Source organism: Mastigoproctus giganteus, chromosome 14 (genome assembly GCF_048544385.1).
Source record: "Mastigoproctus giganteus isolate SK-2022 chromosome 14, ASM4854438v1, whole genome shotgun sequence".
NCBI lineage: Eukaryota > Metazoa > Arthropoda > Arachnida > Uropygi > Thelyphonidae > Mastigoproctus > Mastigoproctus giganteus.
Genome location: NC_143588.1, coordinates 98,001,768 through 98,029,010, shown reverse-complemented (window position 1 = coordinate 98,029,010; position 27,243 = coordinate 98,001,768). Strand labels below are relative to the sequence as shown.

General features: G+C 37.6%; 1 protein-coding gene across 2 annotated transcripts in view; it reads left to right on the top strand.

The window, feature by feature from the left end:
- The window catches only part of PI31 (Proteasome inhibitor 31 kDa), a 78,664-nt gene that overhangs the window by 6,963 nt on the left and 44,458 nt on the right, over positions 1-27,243 (top strand). For both annotated transcript variants that reach the window (XM_090388343.1, XM_090388344.1), the window contains one exon: positions 16,905-17,069. In XM_090388343.1, the coding sequence (XP_090244469.1) occupies positions 16,905-17,069 (165 nt within the window). The remainder of the gene's footprint in view (positions 1-16,904; positions 17,070-27,243) is intronic.

The following is a 27,243-nucleotide window of genomic DNA, read 5'->3' as shown; positions in this document are numbered from 1 at the left end:
CAAAAATTCTTGCACCCTTTCTATTTAAGTGTATCCCATCCCTGTAGAAGCAATCTCTCCTGTTAACAAGTACAGTCCAGGCTGAAAAAAATTCTACCCCTTGAGCCTTGCACAATCCCTCCAGGGCCGAATTGATCGACAAGGGTCTCATCATATACTCCCTCCTATCGTGTCTGGGCAGAATTGCAGACACTTTCAAGTTCAACCCTAATTCACGGCTTTTTTTCAACAGTGACCTGTACTTGCTAAGTAATTCCGCCGGTCTCCTACTCTTAATATCATTAGTGCCAACGTGTACAACTATATCACCTTTTGTGCCCTTAAAAGATGATAAAATGATAAAAGTTTATAAACATTCCTTGCTGGCTGTGGTGAGCTTATTAACCTGTTGTGCCATCTGCTCCATGAGTAATCAGTGACCGTCATAAGTCTAATTAGTAATACTGTAATGACCTTGACCTTCATTGCAAATAATAATAATATCCTTTATTAACATAAATTGTATACAATAGTGATTCCTTACACAGAAAGTCAGAATGTTATGTAAAAGTGCTGTTATGTAAAAGTAAACTTTCAGAATGTTATGTAAAAGTGATGTACTATGAAATAAAAAGCATTACAAATGCTGTTATATTTATTTTGCCCCCGAGTGCCAAGCGATAGTTCCCAAGTGATCTTTCTAGTGCGTTTTCTAGCGTTTTTCCTAGGGCGAGTACTAGTGCTTTTATAAACCCTCCACCGCTCGCAACATTACTGCTTCCCTCGCTGAGCAACGTCACTGCTTCAACGCTAGCAATGTTACTGCTAACCCCACTTGCATCGTTACTGCTATCGCTAGCAACGTACTGCTCTCCTATTCTTCTGATTGCTTGGTCACTGGTTGGCACCGCTCCTGCCTCCACATGGTGGGGTCGGTAACCTGGGAGAAGGAAAATGAGAACAGATTCTAGCAAACCAGAACCACCAGCTTTTCTGATAATGCATTATTTATCAAATCAACCAGTAAGCAAATTATCTCCCTTTGTCATTCAAAGATGTCTTGAAAATTCAGCAGGAACACCAAAAATGGTAAAACGACCCCAGTCAGGAGATCTATTAATTGAAACCACTCAGGCAAGACACTCTGAACTGTTATCGAAACTGTCAACTGTAAGCGAAATCCCAATCAAAGTCATGCCGCATAATACACTGAACTCCTCCAAAGGAGTAATAAGTGAGTGGGATTTACTAAACGTCACCGAAGAGGAAATAGTTACAGAATTACAAGAACAAAAAGTAACACAAGCAAGGCGAATCATGATCCGGAAGGGCGATAAACTAGTTCCAACACAAAATATCATATTACCTTCAATACACCAAATTCAGTGAAAGCAGGCTACCTACACTGCCGAGTCCGGGCATACATTCCAAATCCCTTAAGGTGTTTCAAATGCCAAAAATTCGGTCATTCTCAAACAACATGCAGAGGTGAAATTACATGTCCTAATTGTGGTTTGAAAAATCATTCTCAAATAGATTGTACTGCAAAATCTCCAGAGTGCCCAAATTGTAAGAATGATCACCCAGCTTATTCAAAATCATGTGATCTGTGGAAAATGGAAAAAAAGAAACAGAAGTTTAAGATTGAAAACAAAGTATCATATCAAGAAACAAGAAGACAAGTCAAGGTAACCATGCCAAAATGCAGCTATGCTACTGCTACCCAAAACTGTCAAGCTGTTGCTACCCAAACAGAAGTGTCAATCCCACCTAACACATCCATTGCAAAATGGGTGCGATCTGTACTTTTGACAAATCAGCCCACTAACAAACCTGTTTCAATCGACGAAATAAACAATTGATATTACCTCAATTGATAAATTACAAAGGAAACCACAAAGGCAACGTGCCACTGAATTGCAACAACCAAATTCAGGCAGCATGGACAGCGAAGCCGTAAATGCACAACAAGAAACAGTCCTTGATCTTCATACAGAAGATGACATGGAGACTGGATGTTCATCTACTGGTACCGATGATGTAGAAGGGAGTACAGAATATGGACGCCCTTATTTTCCAAGAAAGGATAAGATAAAACATGATCGTCAAAAGTAAACTGCTCCCTCTTACAAGAAACAGACAGAATCATCTTCCCACTCTAAAACCAAATAATGATGCACATTGTACAATGGAATTGCAGAGGTTTATGCAATAATACCGATGATATATACAATTTGATCTCACAATATAATCTGGTAGCCATTTGCTTGCAAGAGACTTACTTAAATCCACAGGTAACTTATTCGATTAAACATTTTACAGCCTATAGAAAAGATAGAATTTCTTCAAGCCATGCACATGGTGGAGTTGCAATTCTAGTGAATTGTAAATTTCCAGCAAGAAACATTCCTCCTTAGACCCACTTAGAAGCCATTGCAGTTCGTGTAGCAATGGGGAAAAACAATAACTCTTTGTACCTTCCACCTAATAATATTTACACATTGAAAGAATTAGAAGATCTTATAAAACAAATACCATCTCATTTTTGTCTTCTTAGTGACCTAAATGCACATCATCCGCTATGGGTATCTGCTCACATGGATAATAGAGGGCACTTGCTAGAAAAGCTCATAGACCAACTGAACCTAACTTTGCTGAACACTGGTCATAACACTTACACTCATCTCTCCACTGGATGTATGTCGGCGCCGACCGAGCTAGCCAGGTAGGTAAAGTGCCTGCCTGGCAACCCAAAGGTTGCGGGTTCGATTCCCGCCTCGGGCTTAGATCACAGAAAATGCAAAAACTTTGGGATGTGCAATATGGCCATAGAAGCTGATGCGCCAACAACAAACACAAACATGATGTATGTCGGCAATTGACTTATCTATATGTTCCCCTGAGTTACTTCCTATTATAGATTGGACGGTTTTAAATTATCTGCACAACAGTGATCATTTCCCAATAATATGCAGAATTCAAACAATGCAGACACCTTGCCCTGATCATCGGGTGTTATGGAAATTTTCTAAAGCAGATTGGGAAAAGTTTTCTGTCTCCATCTCCTTTGATAGCCAATTGATACAACTAGGGTCCATTGATGATGTCACCGAGCACATTACCAAACAAATACTAGCAGCAGCTTCCAAAGAAATATCAATGTCTTCTGCTTTCAAACACAGAAACCTTAAACACTGGTGAAATGACGCTTGTACCATAGCGAAAAAAGAAAAAAATAAAGCCTGGAATCTGTTCCGTAAGTTTCCAACCACCGACAACCTAATTCAGTTTAAAAGGCTTAAGGCAAAAGCACGACAAATTAGAAGACAAGCCAAAAAAGAATCATGGATACAGTTTGCCTCTTCTGTCACAAAAGACACTAGCAGTAAAATTATTTGGAAAAAAATTCGACAACTAAATGGCAAATTTTTACCAGTTTCTGCTCCAATTTTAACCAAGAACGGACAAGAAATAGCTAACACGCTTGCAGAGACTTTCTCCGAAATTTCCGCCACTACAGCTTATGATACTTCCTTTCTACAAACTAAAGCCATAGCAGAAAAATATAAGATAAATTTCCAAACTACCCCGTCTCTAGCCTACAATCAACCTTTTCGTCTTTTTGAACTCCAAACAGCATTAAACAGATCACCAAATAGTGCTGCCGGAGCTGATGGAATCTATTATGTAATGATGAAACATCTAAACAATATAGCTTTGAATTTGCTAATAACATTCTTTAATCGGATCTTCCTTGAAGGTACATATCCCTCTACCTGGCATCACTCTGTTATTCTAGCCTTTCCCAAACCAGGAAAGGATCAAGCACTCACAAAATTATCGACCAATCTTCCTCACCAGTTGTCTAGGTAAAACTCTAGAAAAGATGATACACAGGCGACTTACCTGGGTTCTTGAAACTCAAAAGTTGCTAAACAACAATCAGTTTGGATTCCGACAAAACGGAACCGCTTTAGTTCTCATGGTGAAAGCAGAGACTAACATCCATAATGCTTATGTGAAAAATGAACTTCTTGTAATGGTAAGTTTGGACATTGAAAAGGCATTTGACACAACCTGTATGGCATATTGCGAGAACTTTATTCCCTAGGATTGCGGGGACATTTACCGAAATTTATTCCAAACTTTCTCCAAAACAGAACTTTTCAGGTTCATTATCAAACAGTACTTTCTCGTATCTATACCCAAGAAGAAGGTGTCCCACAAGGGTCAATACTTAGCGCTACTCTTTTTTCACTTAGGCTGAACACCATAACCCACAACATTCCCAATACTGTCGAATTATATATGTACGCTGATGATCTCACTCTATCTTGCAGTTCAAAAAATATTCATACTATTGAAAGACAGCTGCAATTTTCCATAAATAAGCTAGAAATGCGGACACAGCAGAATTATGTCGTATGTCAGAACAAAAAACAGTTGCAATTCACTTCTGCAAAAAAAACGCAAACTGCATCCGGAACCGGAACTTCAGCTAAAGAACCACCTGATACCACTCACCAGTAATCTTCGTTTCCTAGGTTTAATGTTGGACACCAAACTTAACTTTTTTTCTCACATAACATATCTCTGAACTGTATGTTTAAAGAAACTAAATATTTTTCGGTCCATTTCGGCCATGAAATGGGATGCCGATAGATACTCTCTCCTACATCTGTATCGTGCTCTTATCAAGTCTCGATTAGATTATGGAGCTGTTGTCTATGACCCTGCTAGGAAAAGTGCACTAACCAGACTGAACACCATCCAACATAGTGCCCTTTGTACTTTGCTAGGAGCCTTTAGAACATCCCCTGTCCAGAGTCTGTATGTAGAGGCATATGAACCTCCACTTCACCTCAGAAGGAAAATGCTGCTCCTTAATTATGCAGCCAAAATTCAAAGCCTTCCAGACCATCCTGTTCGACCATTGCTTCTCAACCCTGATTGGATCACGTTCTACAACAGCAAACAGCAAAGTTACAGAAAATAGACCCACTGGTATTTGATTAAAAGAATTGATACATGCCTGGGACATAAACTTTGACAATATGCTTCAAGAGAATAATGTACCTGATCCACCCTGGTCTGTAACTCTCCCTCACTGTCATAACTATTTTCAGCAATGGGGAAAGAAATCCCTGCCAGATGAAAGTATTAAACAGCTAAAGGCCATGCCCTCAACAATGCTCAATGCTGTATAATATATACAGATGGTTTGAAAACAAACTCTTCTGTTGGTGCTGCAGCTGTCTTTTCCTCTTTTACACTTTCTATATCACTACCAGTTGAGTGTAGCAGTTACACTGCAGAATTATATGCAATAAAATTAGCCCTAGAAAATATAAACACTTCCTACAATACTAGCTGTATAATATACACAGATTCCATGAGTGCAGTGTCTGCATTAGGCAAACTTTCAATATCGCATCCCATCATAAAACAAATTTTTCCCTTCTTAAATCACCTACAAAGTAAGAATCATGCAGTGTTATTTTGCTGGATCACAGGTAATGAGAGAGCAGATCAGGCAGCCAAACAACCAATCAGTACAATACCATCACATTACCAAGTACCATACATAGATTATTTGAAGCGCATTAAAAAAATCTATACAATTCAGTGGTCTGAAATCTGGAGGTCACAAACGAACAACAAATTGCTCGAAATCAAAGAGGAACCAGCACTATGGAAATCTAGCTTCAGGCAAAATAGACAAGAAGAGGTTGTGCTAGCAAGATTATGCATAGGGCATACACATCCAACCCATATATATCTACCCAAGCAGGAGGTCCCACCTCAATGCACGCATTGTACTTTACTACTTACCGTCAAGCATATACTCTTAGATTGTAAACAGTATTCCTATTTCCGAAAAAATAGTTTCCTTTCACTGTCACGACTGAAAGAGCCTCTATCACTTGCCCATATTATTGGAAACAATGCAAATTTAAATGAACTATTTACCTTTCTTAAGCAGATACAAATATATGATTTTCTGTGATGACAAACTGGAACGAAATTTTATTTAAAAACATGTCATAGGAACAGGCACTTTTTGGCCATAGTTGCCCTTGTGCCCAAAAACGCCAATACCAATATTTATTTTACTGCATATTTCACTTCTCATATGCAGTGATATGATCATATTTGTTAATAACTATATTTTTCTCTTGTTATTAGGAATCTTCAGTTTTGTATACCAATAGTTTTACCACATGTTGGAATGTATTATTTTTAAATTTTGTAACTTATTTTTACATAAAAAGATATTTTTTTTTTTTTCAATAATGCCTCAAAAAAAATCCACAAGTGGTGTTATTTCCTTCTGGTAATATTTGCAAGGCTGTAGATCCCTTATTTCTCCCCCCCCCCCAACACACAGTAAGTAGCAGGCATCCTGCCACTTACTGTGAATGTTGAAAGAGGCTAATCTGAATAGCATTAAGCAAAATGGTATGCCTCACTATAACAGCGCAAAATAGTTTCGAATATGTAAACATTTTCCACATTTAATATTTGTTGTAAATAAAATTGTTTATTTCCTCTAAATAGTATTTTTCTTTTTTTATTGACAATTGTGAAATTTATGAGTGCCCATTTATTTATCAGCTGTGTTCAGGATTAAAGTTTATTCAGAGTCTGAAGAGCTCTCGAGCTGTTCTCTTCTTCTTCAGTATCGGTAATATCACTTCAGGCAGTGTCTTCTTCAGTGAGAATCTGATACCCAGGAAATTCCTTATCAACTTCCAACCACTCACCATTTCTGTTCTCAGTGGGACCAGATTCACCAACTTCCAAAAGAAGGGTGAATTGGCCTCGAATCTCTCGAAGTCAAGATCCTCAGCCATAGAGGATTTTTGTTCCATCCATTTTAAAGAGTACAGATCTTCATCTTCCAAGAGGCACTCCAGCTATATACAGCAGATTACAGTTAAATATATTCATTCCAGTAAAATGTATCAACAGTGTTTTCTTTCATCTTTTCAGCCTTCAACTACTTCAACTTCTTAGTACCATGTGTACTAGGTACTATAAGTTCTTATACCTTTCATGTTTGGGTTTTTCATTAAAAAAAAAAAAAAAAAAATATTTCAGATTATAATTGTGAATGTGTTTGCAGAGCCCTTTGCTCTTCGGTATCATCCACTTTGTCCTGCGTGTTTAATCTTCCCAGCATGGTTGCAGAACTTTTCCATCGAAGGATGTAAGGGGATCTTGTTGATAAAAAAAGAGAGAGAGAGAGAGAGGTCTTGATATCCTGGAGGAAATGTTGAAGATCTCAGCCTGATAGCACCAAACATGAGGTTCAAAGTGCTTGTAGAACCAGTCAGAGGTAATTGCATATGTGAACCATAATAAATTAGACCAGGGTTCGAGCCCGTCACCACCAAATACGGAGGATGTGGAAAGGTCAGGGAATGACCACCGCATATTCCTGGAGCAATATGGCCTTAGTTGCTAATGCTCCTAAAAACCAACCATAATAAATGATAGTTCTGGTACAACCATAATAAATGATAGAGTTCATGAATTGATGTCCTTCACTCTTCAAGGTCACCATGATTTTCCCAGTACAACAGACTTCAGTCAATGGCTAGCATTAGCACAAATATGGCTGATATTCTCTCCTTGCATCATCTTTTTTTCAGAAGTAGAGCTCTCACAATTGTGGGCTAAATGTTTCTAGACAGCAAAGGCCTAAAAAGTTCGGCCTCATCAGCATTGTATATCTGTGTTTTTTATTATTTCATTGAGGTATTTTCTGAAATGCTTAATTCTCTCACTGGTAGCATTTAAAAATTTCCATGTGATCTTTTGTTCTGGTACATTGCGTTTTATGAAAATGTGATGACCAATCATCGCTGGCACTAGAGTTTGTGTTCTTTGTTTTACAATTTTATTAGCAAACTTTATTACAACTTTATACAAACTGCTTAGGCATTCCCTTATTACAATCCCCCCAATACTTCTCACGCCTGAATTCTTTTTTCACTTAGGCTGGCCACGTACTGTCTTGGACAGTACGTGGCCAGCCTAGAGGGCGCTGACTCTGTAGAGGCCAGCCTATAGAGGGCGCTGACTCTATTTAAAAGTTACAGCTGACAGTTACAGGCTCCGCAAAAACGATAAGTGTTTGCCTTTTATTTACATGATTGTTGTTTTATATTGTACTTAATACGTAGTCATATAGTTATAGTTACGCTGGTTATTTTTTATTTTAATTTAGATAAAGAGTTTTTGTGGATTTTACTTACGATAGGTAAAACCGTTATTTTTGTTCGATTTTTGTAGCCATTGTTTTTGTATATAGGGAATTCCAAGTTTTTGTAGGGAATTCAAATTTTTTAATTGAGGTAGCTCTAACGCATAATTATATAGTAATACGCTTCACTGTTTCTATTTCATAGTTTCTATTCAAATACTACTGACATTTAATTTATTGATTTTATTAATTTAAACTACCATGCCCCGAACTAGAGCAGCAAAGCAACGGGCACAAAGTGGCAGGAGTGTTGTGACTCGGGGGAGAACTGAGGGGGGCGATTCTCCAATGCGTCACAGCCTAAAAAAATGTGCAGCTTGTGAAATGTTTGCCGAACTCTCTGGAACGGAACATGATATTGCCATGGGGGATGTCTTTGTGTGTGCGCGATGTAAGGAGTGTAAGGAAGTCAGGCGACAACTCAGCGTTGTTATGGGCCTATATGAGAGTTTGAAGGACAGGGTGGATGCCCTCGAAGGAAATAAATTGAGGGGCCCATCAAGCTCTCAGCTGCCCACATCAACGCCAGAGCTTGCACTTGGTCATCACGCAACACAGCAGCAACCCCCAAGGCAGAATGCGCTGGTCCCACAGGAACTAGTAGTTGTTGGTGACTCTATTGTCAGGGAAACGGGGAACATGCTATGTAAAAAGGATAGGTGGAACAGGACCAGGGTATGTCTGCCAGGGGCAAAGGTTGATGACGTTGTAGAGCGGATATCATCTTTCAAGGGCACAAAAGGTGATATAGTTGTACACGTTGGCTCTAATGATATTAAGAGTAGGAGACCGGCAGAATTACTCAACAAGTACAGGTCACTGTTGAAAAAAAGCCGAGAATTAGGGTTGAATTTAAAAGTGTCTGCAATTCTGGCCAGACACGATAGGAGGGAGTATATGATGAGAGCCTTGTCGATCAATTCGGCCCTGGAAAGATTGTGCAAGGCTCAAGGGGTAGAATTTTTTTCAGCCTGGACTGTACTTGTTAACAGGAGAGATTGCTTCTACAGGGATGGGATACACTTCAATAGAAAGGGTGCAAGAATATTTGCTGATGCTATCGAGGCAGTGTTAGGTGGGTCGGAAAACTGCTAGCTTGGGGGGATACAAAGACTAATAGTTTAACAGTAACCGCAGGCAGAGGTGAAGGTGATTCTTGCACAACTTCTATTAGAATAAGTAGCGACCTGGAGCGAGGGGTGTTGGGGGTTTCAGGGAGGGATGGCAGTCATCCTGGAATAGTTGGGTATATGGGATGTGTTAGGGTAACAAGGAATAGGCATAGGAGCATGTATGCTTGCATGTATACCAATGCTAGAAGTATAGTAAATAAATTTGATGAATTTGAAGTGTTGGTCAAGACATCAAAGGCGGATATTGTTGGGATAGCAGAGACGTGGTGTCACAAAGATATAAGGAATGCAGAACTGGAATTTGGGGAGTACAATGTGTACAGAAAGGATAGACAGGACAGAAAGGGAGGAGGTGTTATGCTGTTAATTAATAAAAACATAAAATCAAAAGAGGTGCATCCAGTTGATATAGATGGACAGTGCACTGTTGAGTCAGTTTGGTGTGACATAAGCACTGCAAAAGCAAAAATAAGAGTAGGAGTGTGTTATAGGCCTAATGACTCGAATGAGTACAATGAACAATTGTACAGAGAAATAGAGTGGGCCAGTAAATCAGAATGTCTTATAATGGGGGATTTTAACTTCCCAGATATTGACTGGAACTTGTGGGTTGGTCACTCACACACTAGTCAGACTTTTGTGGATTTATTGGATGATTGTTTTCTGCAGCAGCATGTTCGAGAGGCAACCAGAGAAAGTAATACTCTTGATCTGGTTATCAGCAGTGATCATTCGTGTATTAAGAATTTGCAGATAAAGGAACCACTAGGAGGCAGTGATCACAGTGTGCTGAAGTGCGATTTACTCAAAGAGGTAACTACCGTCAGGGGTAAAGGAAAGGGTTTTTGCTTCCGTAAAGGGGAGTACAGTGGTCTCAGACAGTTTTTAAATTCTGTACAGTGGGATCGACTGACGATGTTACAAACAGTAAATTCTAAGTGGGAAGCATTCAAGGAATTAATCGTGGAAGCTACTAGACTTTTCATACCGATGAAGAAATATTGTTCAAGGTTTAGGCCTAAATGGTTATCAAATGAACTAATGAGACTCGTGACAGAGAAGAAAAATGCATGGGATGCATATAAATTATCAGGCGACTCAGAAGCCTATGGTAGATATAAGCTAGTCTGTAATCAGGTCACAAAGGAGGTTCGGCAGGCAAAGGCGGATTACGAGAAATCTTTGGCAAAATATGCTAAGAAAAACAGCAAGGATTTCTTTACTTATATAAACTCTAAAAGGAAGGGGCTAAATATGATTGGTCCACTTGACATCGATGGTTCGACTGTTGATGATCCTGCTCAGATAGCAAACAAACTGAATGAGTATTTTGCATCTACATTCACACGTGAGGAATCATTACAGTTTGAAAATGGAAGAAGGTTATCAAATTGTAGCAGTGTGCTTAATGATTTTGTAATAACTGAGAGCAAAGTGGAGGAGAAATTGTTGAAGTTAAACATAAGAAAGGCACCTGGGGCGGATGGGATCTATCCAGTTATATTAAAGGAGGCGGCAAAGCAACTAAGCAAACCCTTAGCCATAATTATGAGAGCATCCTTGGATTCAGGGGAGGTTCCCACGGACTGGAGATGTGCAAATGTATCCCCAATTCACAAAGGAGGTTCGAAGGGTGACACGAATAATTACAGACCAGTTAGTTTAACTTCTGTTCCGGGTAAAATAATGGAGTCACTGGTTAAAGATGCAGTGCAGGATCATCTAGACAAGACTGCAGCAATAATTCAGACACAGCATGGGTTTGTTAAGGGAAAGTCTTGTCTGACAAATTTGATTGGTTATTATGATGTGGTCACAAAGGAACTGGATGCAAAAAATAATTTTGATATCATATACTTGGATTTCAGGAAAGCTTTTGACACTGTTGCGCATGGAAGACTACTGTACAAATTGGAGCAGAATGGTATTAAGGGTAAGTTGCTACAATGGATAAAAGGATGGTTAAGTGGGAGAAGACAGAGGGTGGTAATCAATGGGTGCTGCTCTTCGTGGACTAATGTTATTAGTGGAGTCCCACAGGGTTCGGTGTTGGGTCCACTGTTGTTTTGTATATTTATCAATGATATTGATGAAGGTATATCAGGCTTAATGTCGAAGTTTGAAGATGACACGAAGGTTGGCAGGGTTGTTAATGACAGTAATGGCAGTGTGCTACTGCAACAGGATCTAGATAATTTGGGCAGATGGGCTAAGAAGTGGCAACTGAAGTTTAACCTTGACAAATGCAAAGTACTGCATATGGGTAGAAGTAACCCCAGAGAAACGTACCAACTGTGTGGTACTACACTTAAGGTGGTAGAAAATGAAAAAGACCTGGGAGTAATTGTGCAGTCAGATATGAAGTTTTCTGAGCAATGTACACAGGCTGCTAGGGCAGGTCATGGGGTTTTGTCAATGATATATAGGAATTTTGCTAGCAGGGAAAAGGAGGTGATTGTCCCTCTGTATAAGGCAATGGTCAGGCCACGCCTTGAGTACTGCGTACAGGTCTGGAGGCCTCATTTTAGGAAGGATGTAGATTTGCTTGAGCGTGTACAGAGAAGAGCAACACGATTGGTGAGGGGAATGAAGGTATCCTCTTACCAAGAGAGGCTTAAGTTCTGCAAATTGCAGTGGCTGGAGACTAGGCACCTGCGCGGTGATCTGATTGAGGTCTATAAGGCCTTGAATGGGTTGAGCACGCTGAATTCTGATGGGATCCTCCCACTTGTTCAGAATACGAACCTACGGGGACATAAGTTCAAATTAAGAAAGGATAGATGTAGAATAGATGTGCGGAAATTTGCCTTTAGCCAGCGGGTGGTTAATTGCTGGAACAAACTTCCATCTGTCGTTGTGGAAGTTGATAGGTTAAATAAATTTAAGGAGGAACTGGACAGGCAATTGGAGGGTATGGTGTGATTTTTTTTTTTTTTTTTGGCTGATGCTGCATAAGCTCCTACACTTGCTTTCTTGCATCAAGTGCCACTACTACTACTACTACTACTACTACTACTACTACTACAGTCTAAGACTTGTCTTACACAGTCAGCTACTACTTCTGATAAATTGTCTTAAGACAGCCGGAAGCATATAAAAGGACTGAGGGAAGACAAAAACAAATTCCAAAATTTCATAAGAGTGAATGTAGCTAGTTTTGATTATCTGTTAGAACTTGTGCTGGGCAAGATAAGGAAACAAAATGTATACTTCAGTAAGAGTATCCCTCCAATTGAGTGTCTTTTGATTACTCTCAGGTGAGCACTTTTGCATTCTAATTTATTATAATATTCCCAAATTCATATATTACTACAGTCGAACTTTATAGCGACCCTCTTTTTAACGTCCTTTGTGGTTGGTCTTGGCCATTTTCTCATTGACCTAATGCTATTTTACATTCATTATAACGGCATTGAAAATAAAAGGATTTCCCTATAACAACCATAAATTTCTACTTTTTAATCTGAATTTTTACTTTTTTTTTATTACAATATTTGCATTTAAAAATGACAGAACCTTCAATTATATTGAAGTAACTGAGGAGCTTGCAGCCTGATTATGAGAAATCATTTTGGCTCCAATAAAGTGGATAGCTTTGCCAATCTCAGATAAAATTAGGATTTTGCAAGCTGTGGATAATGTGGTGTGCATTCTAAGACTGACATTGCCAAACAGTTCAGCATTCTTAAGAGCACTCTGTTCACTATTCTGAAAAGTACGGGAAAAGATTAAAAGTTTAGAGAAAAATGTTACACCGGGTAGGATTCAAGCATGAAAGGTGAAGTCCAGATCTTGAAAAGATACTTTTGGAATAGGTAATGGTGATGCATGCAAAAAACTTTCCCATAGATGGTAATCTTTTAAAGGCCAAGGCTGAATTGTTTGTGCATCGAATGGATATTGAATAATTTAAAAGTTCAGATGGATGGTTCTAGAAATTAAAGACTCATCATGGCCTGTCTTTCAAAAAAGTGTGTGGCTGTAGACATTGATGCTACAAATGAATAGAAGGAAAATCATTTAAAGAATTGCACTCCCGGATGACCTGAGCACCATCTTTATATTCTTTAATCACATACTGTTTACTTTCCTACAACTAAAATTTTCCATACTCTGGGCTATTAGTGTAATACGAGGGCAGGAGTGTCTATTTCTATCCTAATTAATTTCCTAATTTTGCCTTCCGTTAGATAAACAACCAGACAATGACTTATAACTATAATACACAATATGTACACAAAATATATATGTATGTATGTATCTGTTTTTTATGGTAATTACACCTGACAGTTCAGCACCTCCACCTAATACATTGATAATAATATATTCGTCTGTATGTGTGTGTATATATAAACAAACACATATTACTTGATACTCCTAAATGTTTTGGAGACCCCAGTTTGGGAAATGCAGGATTACAGTATTATAATCCAAGGTCACATGAGAGCAGAATTTCTGATCTGGTGCATGAGTTTCACTGATATGCTGGCAGTTTCCCACACCATATCAATTTAGGATTGTTGAGTTTCTTCATAACAGCAGGAACTGTAAACATGATTTATGTATGGTATTTCAACAAATTAGTCCAGTAGTCATAAAAGAGAACAAAAATGCTTTTTACAGTATTTTAGTTTTTCATTCTGATATTGTATTGATAAATGAAAGCAAGGCCATCTTTCTCATTAGCTGTCAGTTAAATTTGCTTTATTGTTAATGTATTTTAATTGATGGTAAATACTGTTGGATTGAGGCAGCCACATCACAGGGTTCCATAATGACAAAGCATGGTTTAGTTGGGCTTTACTTTAAAATGAGCATTCATTTCAAAGTAAAGTTTTAAAGTTTTAAATGAGCATTCACTCTAAAAATATGTAAGCTTGCATTTGTTTAGTTTATACATTGATATAAGGCTAAAATTATTGGTTATTTACTCTGCAAGTTCAAGTATGCTCTGAATCTGATCTTAGGTTTTGAAATTTGTCTGTAATTAATGCAGTATAGCTATGATAGGATTTGCATCCTCCTTTATATAGCATGGGTAAATAAAAATACACAGGCCTTCAAAAAGGCATTGTTTTCTTAAATTATGAGGCTGCCACAGTGAATTGTATGCTACACTATTAATAAGCAAAACTTTTCTAAATTGAAATGTATAATGTTACTCATTAGTGTATGGTGCTTCTTGCCAACCTCCCCTCCCTCTACTGTCCAGAATGCCATTTCAGTGATTATTAGCACCTCATCAGTGGGAGGCTAGGCACCTAAAGAATAACATCTAGCAATGGTAGAAACTGTCAGATGGTTCCATCAGTGAGGTACCAGTAAGTACCAAAACGACCCATGTGGGAGGGATGCTACACACACGCAGACATGCTAATAAAGTAGGATTATACTTTTCTTTTTAGAGAAGTGTTACTTAGTAGTGCATTACAAGGCAACTTGTGGCAGCTTTACAATTTGAGAGATCAGTGCCTTTTCCTAAGACTACATCTTTTCTTTCCTTTACAGGAGCTTTCAATTAAAAGACATCAGTTTATCTTGCTTATTTTTAGGTTTTGGCTATTTGTCATCTAGACTTTTTTATTTTATTATTTATTTATTATTTTTTTTTATTATTATTTTTTTTTTTTTGCCATATTTGGGCTGAAATTTTTGAATTTGATGTTGAAATGGATTAAGTATTACCACTTAGAATTTACAAGGGCAGGCAATGAGTAATGTACAATTATTCACATGCACGTGCATAAGAAAGAGGGAGTGGAATTTATGATGTACACTTGTACTGCTAATTACACATTAACATACTTAATATCATATTTCTACTTTTTTTAAATCTGAAGATATGGCTGAACAAAGCGACAGCTGTTTCCAGTAACAGTGTGATGGAGCTCCTGTTCAAATCTGGTGAACAGTCGGCCACATCTATCCATTGAAAATTCCTAGCAGTCTATGTGGACCAGACAGTTGATTGAAGTAATATCAAGAGGTGGCTTCAATGGTTTTGGGAAGATAATTTTGACATCAAGGACAAATCAAGAGCCGGTAGACAAACATCTGTCACAAACAGTGAAATGAAGAACTCATTGACTAGGTCACTTAAATTGGCAGGTGCATAACCACCCACCAAACAAGTGATGGATGCTGCAGAAATATCAAAGGGAAGTGTTTTGACCATCATCAACAGACTGAGGTACAGAAAACTCTGTTCTCAGCGATGCTTAAGCTGCTCACATGAGAGATGATGGCTACAAGGAATGAGATCTATGAAGATCTTTTGGAGAGGTTTGGTGCTGGTGGGTCTGAGTGCTTTAAAAGGGCCATCATGTGATGCCCTGCAAACCAAATGAGAGTCCATGAAATGGGCACACCTGATATCACCTGTACACAAAAAGTCAAAACTTTCCAAATCATCGATGAAAATTATGGCCACCCCCTTTGGGGTTAGAATGGCATAATTTTTATTGACTTTCTTGGAAAGTAGGACAACCATCAACAAAGAAAGATACTGTTTGGCCCTGGAAAAACTGAATTAGCAGGATATAAAGTTTTTTTCAAATGCAAGGCCCTGCACAGCACAGCTGTCAAAGATCACCCAGCTGGGGTGGAGCATAATGTCTCATCCACCCTATAGCCCTGACCTCGCCCCATCAGTGTTTTTTTTTTTTTTTTTTGTTTGTTTGGTGGAATAAAGGCATACCTGTGTGTTAAGGTGTATGAGAGTGATATGGAACTCATTTCTGAAATTAAACATTGGTGTAAACATCAGCCTTCTGATTTTTACCAAAGTATATTCACTGCTTGGAAAGAATGCTAGAGAAATTGCAGCAAATGTGGTGGTTACATTGAGCGAATTGCAGCGAATGTGGTGGTTCTTGCATTTTATTTTTGGAGCTTTATAAATGCATCTAACCCAGTATTTTCAACCTATGGGTTACAACCAAAAGTTTCATAATGGGTTGCTTTAAATCCTTTATAAAGTTCAAAGAAATAAAAACTTTGTAAATTAAATGAAATTAAAAGCATTTTTGTAATTAAAAAAAAAAAATATATATATATATATAATAATAGTGTGTGTCCGTGCATGCACTTTTTGAAAAATCAGTTCCTAGATTTTTGTCTGCTCTAGTATTGTATATGTCATTGATACTGCAAATATACATAAATTGCAATTTGATGAGTACATTATTGACAAATTCTGGATTTCAGTGGCTTTATTATTTTATAGAACATCATATTGGGTTGGGTGGTGAAGCTTAATGAATTATAAATATGGATCCAAAAAATATTGGAAATTATTAATCTCACTATTTTTGTGAGTAAGATTAATTAGGTGTATTAAATGCAACTTTTTGGAGAAAAACTGGTGTCCTCAACTTGGCAGTCGAATCCAAAATAATCAAAAAAAAAAAAGTAAATTCATGATATATGAGTACCAATGATTTAATTTTTTAAATGCAAGTTATTTTTAAAAATTCAACATGAAGTTTGTCATTTCATTTTTTGAGTAATCTTTATTTTTTTAGTGGCCTGGAGATGATCTCGATAACAAGTCTGAACGTTTGCCTGTGAACTGGAATCAAAATAAAGAAATATTTTCTTTACGGTACATTAGTAATAAAACGCCATCAACTCAATACTTGCTTAAGATAGTGAAAGCAGGTAGTTCATCAATAATTGTTAATGTCATGGTAATTATAATTTCTGTGTAATTTTTATTTTAAATAATATATATCACATTATATTTCTGGTAATGAACAATATTAACTGTTCCAGAGAAAATAATGGAATCACTGATTAAAGAAGTAATACAGGACCATTTAGAGAGGAATGCAGTCACACTACAGTCACAGCATGAATTTGTCTGACCAGTCTGATTGGATACTATGATGCAGCAACAAAGGAACTGTATGCAAAAAATTATTTTCATATCATATACTTGGATTTCAGGAAAGCTTTTGATACTGTTGCACATAAGACTGCTGGTATAAATTGGAGCATTGTGGCATTAAGGGAAAGTTACTGCTGTGGATAAAGGGATGGTTGAGTGGCAGAAAACAGCGATTGGTTATTAATGGACACTACTCTTTGTGGATTAATGTTATTAGTGGAGTCCTCCAGGATTCAGTGCTGGGCCCATTATTGTTTTCTATATTTATTAATGATAAATAAAGAAAGCATGATAAACGAATATAGAGAACATTGTAAATATTTGCAGATGATACAAAGGTTGGAAGGGTGATTAACGACAGTAATCAAAGTAAGCTACTGTGACAAAAGCTAGAAAATTATGCAGATGGGCTGAGAAATGGCAGTTGAAGTTTAACATCAACAAATGCAAGGTACTGCATACTGGTAGCAGTAATCCCAGATTAATGTACTAACTGTGTTGTACTGCACTCAGGGTAGTAGAAAACGAAAAAGATCTGGGGGGGGGTAATTGTGCAGCCAGATGTGAAGTTCCCTGAGCAGCGAAGATGAGCTGCCAGGGCAGCTCATGGGGTTCGGTCAATGAGATACAGGAACGTTGCTAGCAAGGATAAGGAGGTGATTATCCCATTGTACAAGGCTGAATCTTGTTAGGTTGCATCTTGAGTACTGCATACAGGTCTGGAGGCTTCATTTTAGAAAGGAAGATCTGCTGGAATGAGTGCCAAGAAGGGCAGCAAGATTGGTGAAGGGACAAAAAAGGGTGGTCTTCCCAAGAAAGGCTTCAGTTCTGTAATTTTCAGCATCTGGAGACTAGGCACCTGTAAGGTGATCTGAATGAGGTGATCTTAATTTTTCTTTCATTATCTTAAACAACTGAATGAGTTGTTTAAGGCTTTAAATGAATTGAGCAAGCTCAGTGCTGACATTCTTCCTCCTGTCTAGACTTACACATAGAAGGAAGCATAAATTCAAATTTAGGAAGGATGGTTGCAGGATAGATTTACAGGGTTGTTAAAATTAAAGTATCCCTATGTAGAGAGCACTGGAGTGAGTTCTAAGGCTCGTACTGAAGAGAAATTTGGACAACAGGTACAATAAAGAATGCGCTCTCCATTTATTGGAAAAAAAAATTAGTTACAAAATTTGTCACTGTATGGCACGGAACTATCTTAGTTACGATTATGCAAATAATGTAACACACCATTTCCTCCAAATGCTTGTCCAGTTCCTCCTTAAATTTATTCAACCTATCAACTTCTACAACGACAGATGGAAGTTTGTTCCAGCAATTAACCACCCGCTGGCTAAAGACAAATTTCCGCACATCTATTCTACATCTGTCCTTCCTTAATTTGAATTTATGCCCCCTTAGGTTCATAATCTGAACAAGTGGGAAGATCCAATCAGAATTCAGAGTGCTCAACCCATTCAAGGCCTTATATACTTCAATCAGATCACTACGCAGGTGCCTAGTCTCCAGCCACTGCAATTTGCAGAACTTAAGCCTCTCTTGGTAAGAGGATCCTTTCATTCCCCTCACCAATCTTGTTGCCCTTCTCTGTACACGTTCAAATAAATCTGCATCCTTCCTAAAATGAGGCCTCCAGACCTGTACGCAGTACTCAAGGCAAAGGGGGAACTACCCACCTTTTAATTGTTTTATATGTAGCAAAGTTTTATCGTGCAGTCGCACACACTGTAATCAATGGCATGATAGCATTAGTAGAGGCATATGATGCAAGAAAGCAATCTTATGCAGCATCAGCCAAAAAAAAACAAAAAAACCTTCCACTTCACCCCTCCGTTCGTTCGAAATACCTGTCCAGCTGAGCCTTAAATTTATTTAGGCTATCAACTTCCACAACAAGGGATGGAAGTCTGTTCCACCAACCAACTACCCACTGGTAGTTGGTTGGTGGTACAGTTTTGAATTGCTAAAGATCTATGGTGTTATTAGCTTCGGGCCCCGTTATGCTATGCTAATGCTTGTGTTATGCTGTTAATTCTATATGAAATATGTTGACATTGGAATTTATACATGTATTACATAAATGTATTTACATTTGTTTTGCCATACCTCGGTCTGTGCCGGTATAGCTTTTCTAAGGCATAACGGCACGTCCAAAGATATGGCTATTTACATATTTACAGCCTCTTACTAGGTGATATTATGTCTGTGTTTTTGTTTGGAGGGTATTTTTTGGTATCAGGTTGTAGTGCAGTCAGGCGACAAGCCTCGTCTGAGCGCAATAAATCCATTTAAAACATGGGGATAAAATAATTTATTTCTTTGGTATTTTTAGAGTATTTTCAAAGAATGTATGTGGGTTGACATTAGGGTGGTTTCTTCTTAGGTTAGCGTGTATGGCTGTTTTTATATGAATGTATGTGGGTTGACATTAGGGTGGTTTGTTCTTAGGTTAGCGTGTATGGCTGTTTTTATATGATGCTTGCTGTAATGGGTGGGTATTTTATTTATCATGAGTGTTTTTATGAGTTTTTGAATGGCTTCTTTTGTGCTATTTATATTGTTGCATATTTTTAACGACCTGTTTGTTTGATTTCTTATGGTGTTTCCCTGTATGTGTTTGGCTATATTGCTTTTCCAGTGGGTGAGCTTTATTGTAGTGAAGTTGAAGAGGTCTCTCTTATCATAGTGATGTGTATATACTATGTTTTGGTTGATAGTAATTTCGCTGTCTAAGTAGACAGCTTGCTGGTTGTTATCCGGGTTTGTTATGCGTTCGATTGCCAGGTCTGTTGGGTAAATTTCTTGTGCTACTGTCCAAAAGTTGTCATGGTTTATCACTAGGACGTCATCTATATATCTGTAAAATGTAATATCTATGATTCTGCTTTCATAGTGGTGCAAGTAAAGGTTAGCTATGGAGCAAGAACTGCTAGAACCCATAGCTATTCCCCCTGCTTTGTATGTATATTTTGTCTCCCATGAGTACATAGTTGCCTTTGATACTGAGTTTGATGAGGTTATTCCAATATTGTTTGTTGCATTTAATAATTTTGTGATATTTTTCGTAGTATTGCTGGAGTACTTTGATTAGATTGTCGTGAGATATGCTTGTGAATATGTTTTTAAAATCGTACATGTATATACTTTTGATGTTATTGTTTTGGTTTTTGATATATTCCAAATATTTTTTGTTGTCAGTGATGATTCTGGAGTTCTTGATTTCATTGGTTATGTCTTTTAATTTTTCTTTCATTATCTTACTAGAGTATTTTATGTAACTATTCTTTCCTGATGTAATAAATCTTTTTCTGGTAGGTACCTTGTGAAATTTAGGTATCCAATATATGTATCGGTATTGTATCCTGTCTATTTTTATTTTGAGCTTTTTATGCATAGCCAAGATTTTTTTTGCTGATGCAGTTTGGATTAGTGTTTATATATTTGTATGTGTCATTGTGATTCAATTCCTCTTTAACTGTTTCTACATAGAATTTTTTACAGATAATGCTGAAATTGTTGTTTGCCTTATCTGTGCTTGTGATCACAAATTTATTTTGCAATTCTTTTACTTTGCAGTTGAAGTTTCCAGGTTTATCTTGTTTATCATAGTTTTCACCAAGTGGAAAACCCTCCTCACCGACAGAAGCTTGAACATCATGCTCAAATTACGCACATTGAAATGCTACATCTGGCCAATACTGCTCTACGGTGTAGAAACCTGGACTGTAACATCAGCCACTACAAAAAAGCTCCAGGCCTTCGAAATGTGGCTCTACCGAAGAATGCTGAAGATCCCGTGGACAGCCAAGATAACCAACGTACAGGTCCTGCAGGACATGCACACGGAACGGGACCTGCTCAAAACCACCATTAGCAGGAAATGCAAATACCTAGGTCACATCGCTAGGAACCAACAAAAATATCACTTACTACCACTCATCCTGGAGGGAAAGATCGAAGGCAAGAAACGCCCAGGCAAACCGAAAATGGCATGGCTAGATAACATCAACACCTGGCTTCACATGACAACAGCACAAATTCTACACGCAGCGCTAGACAGAGAACAATATCAAAACAAAGTCGCAAACGCCATTCGGCAGCATTAAAGAAGAGGAGATCATATTTTTGCAGTGCTATGTTTTTTCTGAAACTGGTTAGTATGTTTTCAGTGGTAGTGTTTATCCAGCTTTGAAAAGATTGGTTCGCTGTGTTTGTATACAGCTTTAAATGCGAATTGTAGTAGATCTGTGAATATTGATTTTCATATGTTTTTCAATCTGACTGGGGATGTTAGGTCTGAATTTAGTACATTTTTTCGTGGTCTCTCTTAGTGTGCTATCTTCAATAATGTTGAGGTTGCCTGTGATTATATGGTTGTAATACATATTAATGTAGTCTTTATATTTACTTTCCTGGCAGTGACAGGGTTGGTCTGCTTCATTCATATTGCTAATAGTGTTTTTATAGTTGCATATTGCTAATCCTATAGGCTTGGTGTAGCTGTTTCTAACTTTAATTTGGATGTTTTTAATTGGTAGGTAATCCTTATTTTTATTGATAATGTCAATGATTTTGATATAGTCGTATGATATGTTTAGGAATTTGATTATGTAGTATTCTATTTTCGGTTTGTCTTCAAAATCTATGCCAATTCTGAATTTAAATGTCTTCTAGGGAATTGTTGAGGTGTTTGTTTTGTGCTTTTGGTAAATTTTATTTAATGCTTTTAGCTTGCTTAATCTAATAGCAAAAAGGGTATTGTGGATGTTTTTTATATTTATAGGTTCGGTTTCCCATTCTGTGATGAGTTTTTCAAAGTCTTTAATGTTTTGTGGTTTTTTATAGTTGTTTTCGTTATGCTCTTGCAATATTTTACCGTTCTTAATCCTGTTAATACTCCAATTTTTATTGAGCTGAAAAACGGTGTATGTGCATTGCTCGGGGCTATTGTATGTGAAGTTTCTGCTGTTAAACCGATTTAGTCCATAAGGGTATAAGGATTTATATATTAGTATAGTTTGCTTATTGGAGGCTTGAAGTGGTGGAACCCATGTTTAGTCTCTAGAGCTAAGTTCTGTTCAACCCTTCCCTATCTCTTCCATCATGCAGTATGATTGATGACTTTTGAGGTTATGATGAACATCGTGGCAAGATCGAATATTCCTTACATTTTGAGGGTACAGCTCTAAAATGGTGTTCGCAGGCCGGCCGCTAGTTAGTACACCAGACCGAACCTGTTGGTAACTCTCTAGGAGGCTTCCGGATCAGCTAGTGTATAATCTTGCTACCTCTACTCTGCCAGATAGTGATTGGAGGGAGTCCGAGTAGTGTGTATGCGGGGAGCATTGTCGAGGCCACGTTATGTCAAGGATCTGGGTATATTCTTACCATACGTATGCCATATCCAAAAATTTCATTACTTCATACAACATGTCCCACCCAATTTTTCTTACTATTGAATACACCATGAATTGTCAAACTAATAGAGCAAGCTTATCTGCAAAAAGATCTAAACCTCCCAAGCACTTCCTAATTCATTTCACAAATATATGTGGTCTCAATTCTAATATCAACGATGTCCATTTCCACAGTCTGCCAAACCCCATGTACTTTTTCTGACAGAATCTCAGTTATCAGTTGATTCAACTACTGCTCATCTCAGATGCCCAAATTATTCGCTGTATGATTCCTTTTGCCTCAAAGGTGGTACTTGTGCATACGTCCGTTCTGATATTCCCTGTCAGAGACTAGGCAATTTGGAATCTCCTCTCTTTGATCTGCTCTGGCTTAAAATCTCTCTACCTCATTGTGTCAAATTCATCTGTTGTCTCTACCGATATCCCAACTCCACTAATCACTTGGAGCTCTTTGACTTCCTCTCTTTGCAACTTGACTTTCTCCAGTCCAACTTTCATAACAGTGAGGTAATTTTCCTTGGTGATTTTAATGTTCCCAACTCCAGCTGGCTTCCGTTTTCTAGTCACACCGACCCAGCTGGTCAAGATGCTGAGGCTTTTGCAATTACTAATGACCTTGCACAGATTGTTCATTTACCTAAAAGAATACCAGACATCCTAATCGTTCAGCCAATACGCTAGATCTTGACAACAAGCGCGAAAAAGCGGGAAATGCTTCCATTTTTCAATGGAAAGGTTCGGTGAAACCCAAGTAGTTGCTCTTGACATCTCAAAGGTTTTCAATTGTGTTTGGCATAAAGGTCTTCTAAACAAGCCATCTTATTGTTTGCCAACTGTTTTTAGTAACTGGTTATCCAGTTTTCTCTCTGATCGCTCACTGAGGTTGATGGTAGATGGCTCTCTGTCTTCTAACTTCTCTACTAATGCTGGTGTCCCCCAAGGTTCATTTCTTTCTCCCACTCTTTTCCTCTTGTATATTAATGACCTTCTTCCATTGACTCGAAATCCTATCCATAGTTTTGCCGATGATAGCACATTGCGTTCCACTTTCCATTTTGCGAAACCTTGTCCTGCTCAATCAGCTTCAGCTTCTCGAAAATCTGCTACCAATTCCTTAAATGCCGATCTTCAGGTAATTCTCCAGTGGGGCAAAGACAACTTAGTTGATTTCAACCCTTCTAAAACTCAGTCTTGTCTTATATCTCACATAAAGGATTCTTCTGCTCCTGTGCTTTTCTTTAGTGACACTCTGATTTCTAGGAAAAATGATATATCTCTTTTGGGGATTACCCTGACTTCTAATCTCTCTTGGCACAAGCACATTACAAATATTGCTTCCTCTGCATCTAAAAAACTTGGTTTTCTCTTTCGCTCTCGACGTTACTTTTCTTTGAAACAGCTGCTCACTCTGTATAAATCGCAAATCTGCCCTGCTATGGAATATTGTTCCCACATCTGGGGTGGTGTCCCCAAAACCTCTTTCAGGCTTCTTGATTCCATTCAGAAGAGGGCAGTTAGGTTAATTAATTACTCCTAATCTCTAACAGTCTCTCTCCCCTCACTGTCTCATAGACGTACTGTTTCTGCTGCATGCCTCTTCTACAGATACTTCCATGGGCACTGTTCTTCTGAATTGACTTCTATAATTCAAAACAGTCCGAACACGTGCCGCCACCAGCCGACATACATTTATTGTCCAACTCCAAACTCACAGAACCAACTTTTCATCATCTTCATTTATTCATTCAACTGCAGTTTTCTGGAACAACCTTCCTTCATACGTATTTCCTGAAAATTAGTCTACAGAAGTTCAAGTCCAATGTCAACAAATATCTTCTTTCATCTTCTCAACCTCCAACCCAAGCACAGTACAGTCTGTCCTCGTATAGCACGATAGTTGTGTTCCTAGAAACCCTCGTGCAATGCAAAATCGTGCAATATAAACAACAGGCCCTATGGGAAAAGTGGGGTTAGGTGCCGACCACCCAAGATTGAACACACATTTGGAACCAAAACATTACCAAACACAATAGATAATCGGGTAATTTTAATTGTTATAAAATACTTACGTATTTTATAACGATTAAAATACGTACTAAAAAATAATATAATATTTTATATTATAATATAATAAATATTTATTTTTTTATTATTTATTATATTATAATAAAGTATTTTTAGTATTTTTCAATACTAAAGTATTTTTTACGATTTAAAATTTTAAAATACGTATTTTATTTTCAAAAAATTTATTATATTAAATAAAATAGTCAGTAATAAAATACTTACGTATTTTATGACGAATATTACGTAATAAAATATTGCTAATGCTTTTGCTTCTATCGTAAGCAAACTTGTTTTTTGTTTGATTTTCTATCCAAACAGATAGAAAATCGAAAAACAGATAGAAAAGACAGCCGTTCCATCTCTTCCAATTCTTGTCTTAATCTAGTGGATTTTAATTACACTTTGAGTTGTTCCTGCTATGAAAGTTGTTTTTATTTTCTCCGCATTCTTTGTAATTTTCGGCATTGCCTCATTTAGGTCTGTAGCACGTGCAATATCACATGGTCTTTCATTTCGCTCAAAGCGTTTCACAATTTCATATTTTTTTCTCCATCGACAGAGGCGGATTGGCCATAAGCTTTACCGGGGAAACCCCGGTGGGCCGGAGGCCGGTGTGATTTTGGCCATAAACTGTAGTATGAGGCCACTATAAATTTTCCCGGGTAAGAATTTTTGATCCAGTCCTCCTCTGTTTATCGATATTGCTTTTTTTTTTTTCTCTCTGAATCTGCAGTGTCTTCGCCAGGACGCTTCCTTTTCACACCTTTTAAGTATTTTACTCATTTTTAAAGCACAATTACAAAACGAGGAGGCACCCTTAATACACATAAACAAAGCTGCACGCGTGTAGCAACTGAATAAACAACACCGTAAAGGCCGAGATACACTATTAACACCTCACATTTTACTAAAGCACATTTCTGGGGGTTACTACCATAAAACAATAAAATCAATTTCCAGTTGCGTTTCTGCTAGTGGAATCTGTTATAAACTGGTCGTAAACTCGATCTAATTGCAATTGCAAATTATCGATAGCTGGAATTGTGTGGGTTTTTACGTTATTATGGTGAAATGTGTTTCCCCTTCACTGATATAAAACACACAAATACATTTTCAGAATCTTCTTCATTCCTATCGTGTTGCGTTCAGTTGGGGTGTTTCCACGTTCGACTGCCATTTCTTGTAAACACGAAGGCGAATCGTGCATAAGCGAATTTGGTTCGTGTTATATAAGATATCGTTCCCCTGTTTATAAATCGTGTATGATCGAATTAGTGTAATGTAAACACGTGTTATACAAGGACCGACTGTACTAAGTACTATAGATTCTAATACCTCTCGTGTTTGGGGTTTACATAAAAAAAAAAAATATATATATGAACATGATCATGGAAGACATGTTCATGTAAATACATTTATGTAATATATGTATAAATTCCAATGTTAGCATATTTCATATAGAATTAACAACATAACAACCACCCAATCACCAAGGTTGCATCCAACCACTTACAACCTCTCCCCCCCCCCACCACAAGCATTAGCATAGGATAACAGGGCCCGAAGCTAATACACCATCACGCCATTGATTACAGTATGTGCGACTGCGCAACAAAACTTTGCTACATATAAAACAATTAGGAGGTGGGTAGTTCCCTCTTTCTAAACTACAACCTCTACTAGACTAGTAACAGTAAGTAAGAACCTTCCCATTTTCGGATACATACCCGTAGGGCTTTGTGTAACCTATCCCAGTTTGCTTCATAGAACGCTCACAAGAACTAAAAATTTTAATAAACATTATAATATAACTATACTTAAATTAAGGAATAGCAAAACTGGTATAGGGACAACAGAAACGGGCATGCATGAGGCATTCCATCAGATGGTCCATCGATCTGCTCAAAGCCCCCAACGAAGTAGGAAATTGATGACCATGTGATGGAATGTATAATATTAAATTGCATTGTAATTTAGAATTTAGTATATTTATATGCATAATCATTAATTTTGATAAGATGTTAGCTGCAGGTAATGAAAATTCATCAGGCAATTGTAATGAAAATTCCTTACCATTAGGTAATAAGCTACATAAATATGTTTATAGGCCCTTCAGAATTAAGATAGCCTGTATGGACTAACCTGATCCGTAAGCACTAATACCTATAGTCAAACACCATTAATCGGAAACATTCCGCAATAAGTTGAACATATAGAGAATTTTATATATATATATTTTTTTTTTTTTTATTATTATTATTATTTAAGTGATATTTTAACACTGACAGGACTGCTTTTAGACCATTTCACATGGAGTTAGTTGGCTCCAGGTGGACTAGCAGGGAATATTTTTTCTGAGCAGCTCTAGTTTTTTGTTTTTTCATTTCACAGAGCAGAAAACTGCTCTTTGAAACACAATAAGGAAGATAACTGGAAAAACCATCCTTGCTGTTTTTTACCAGGATTACAACAATATGG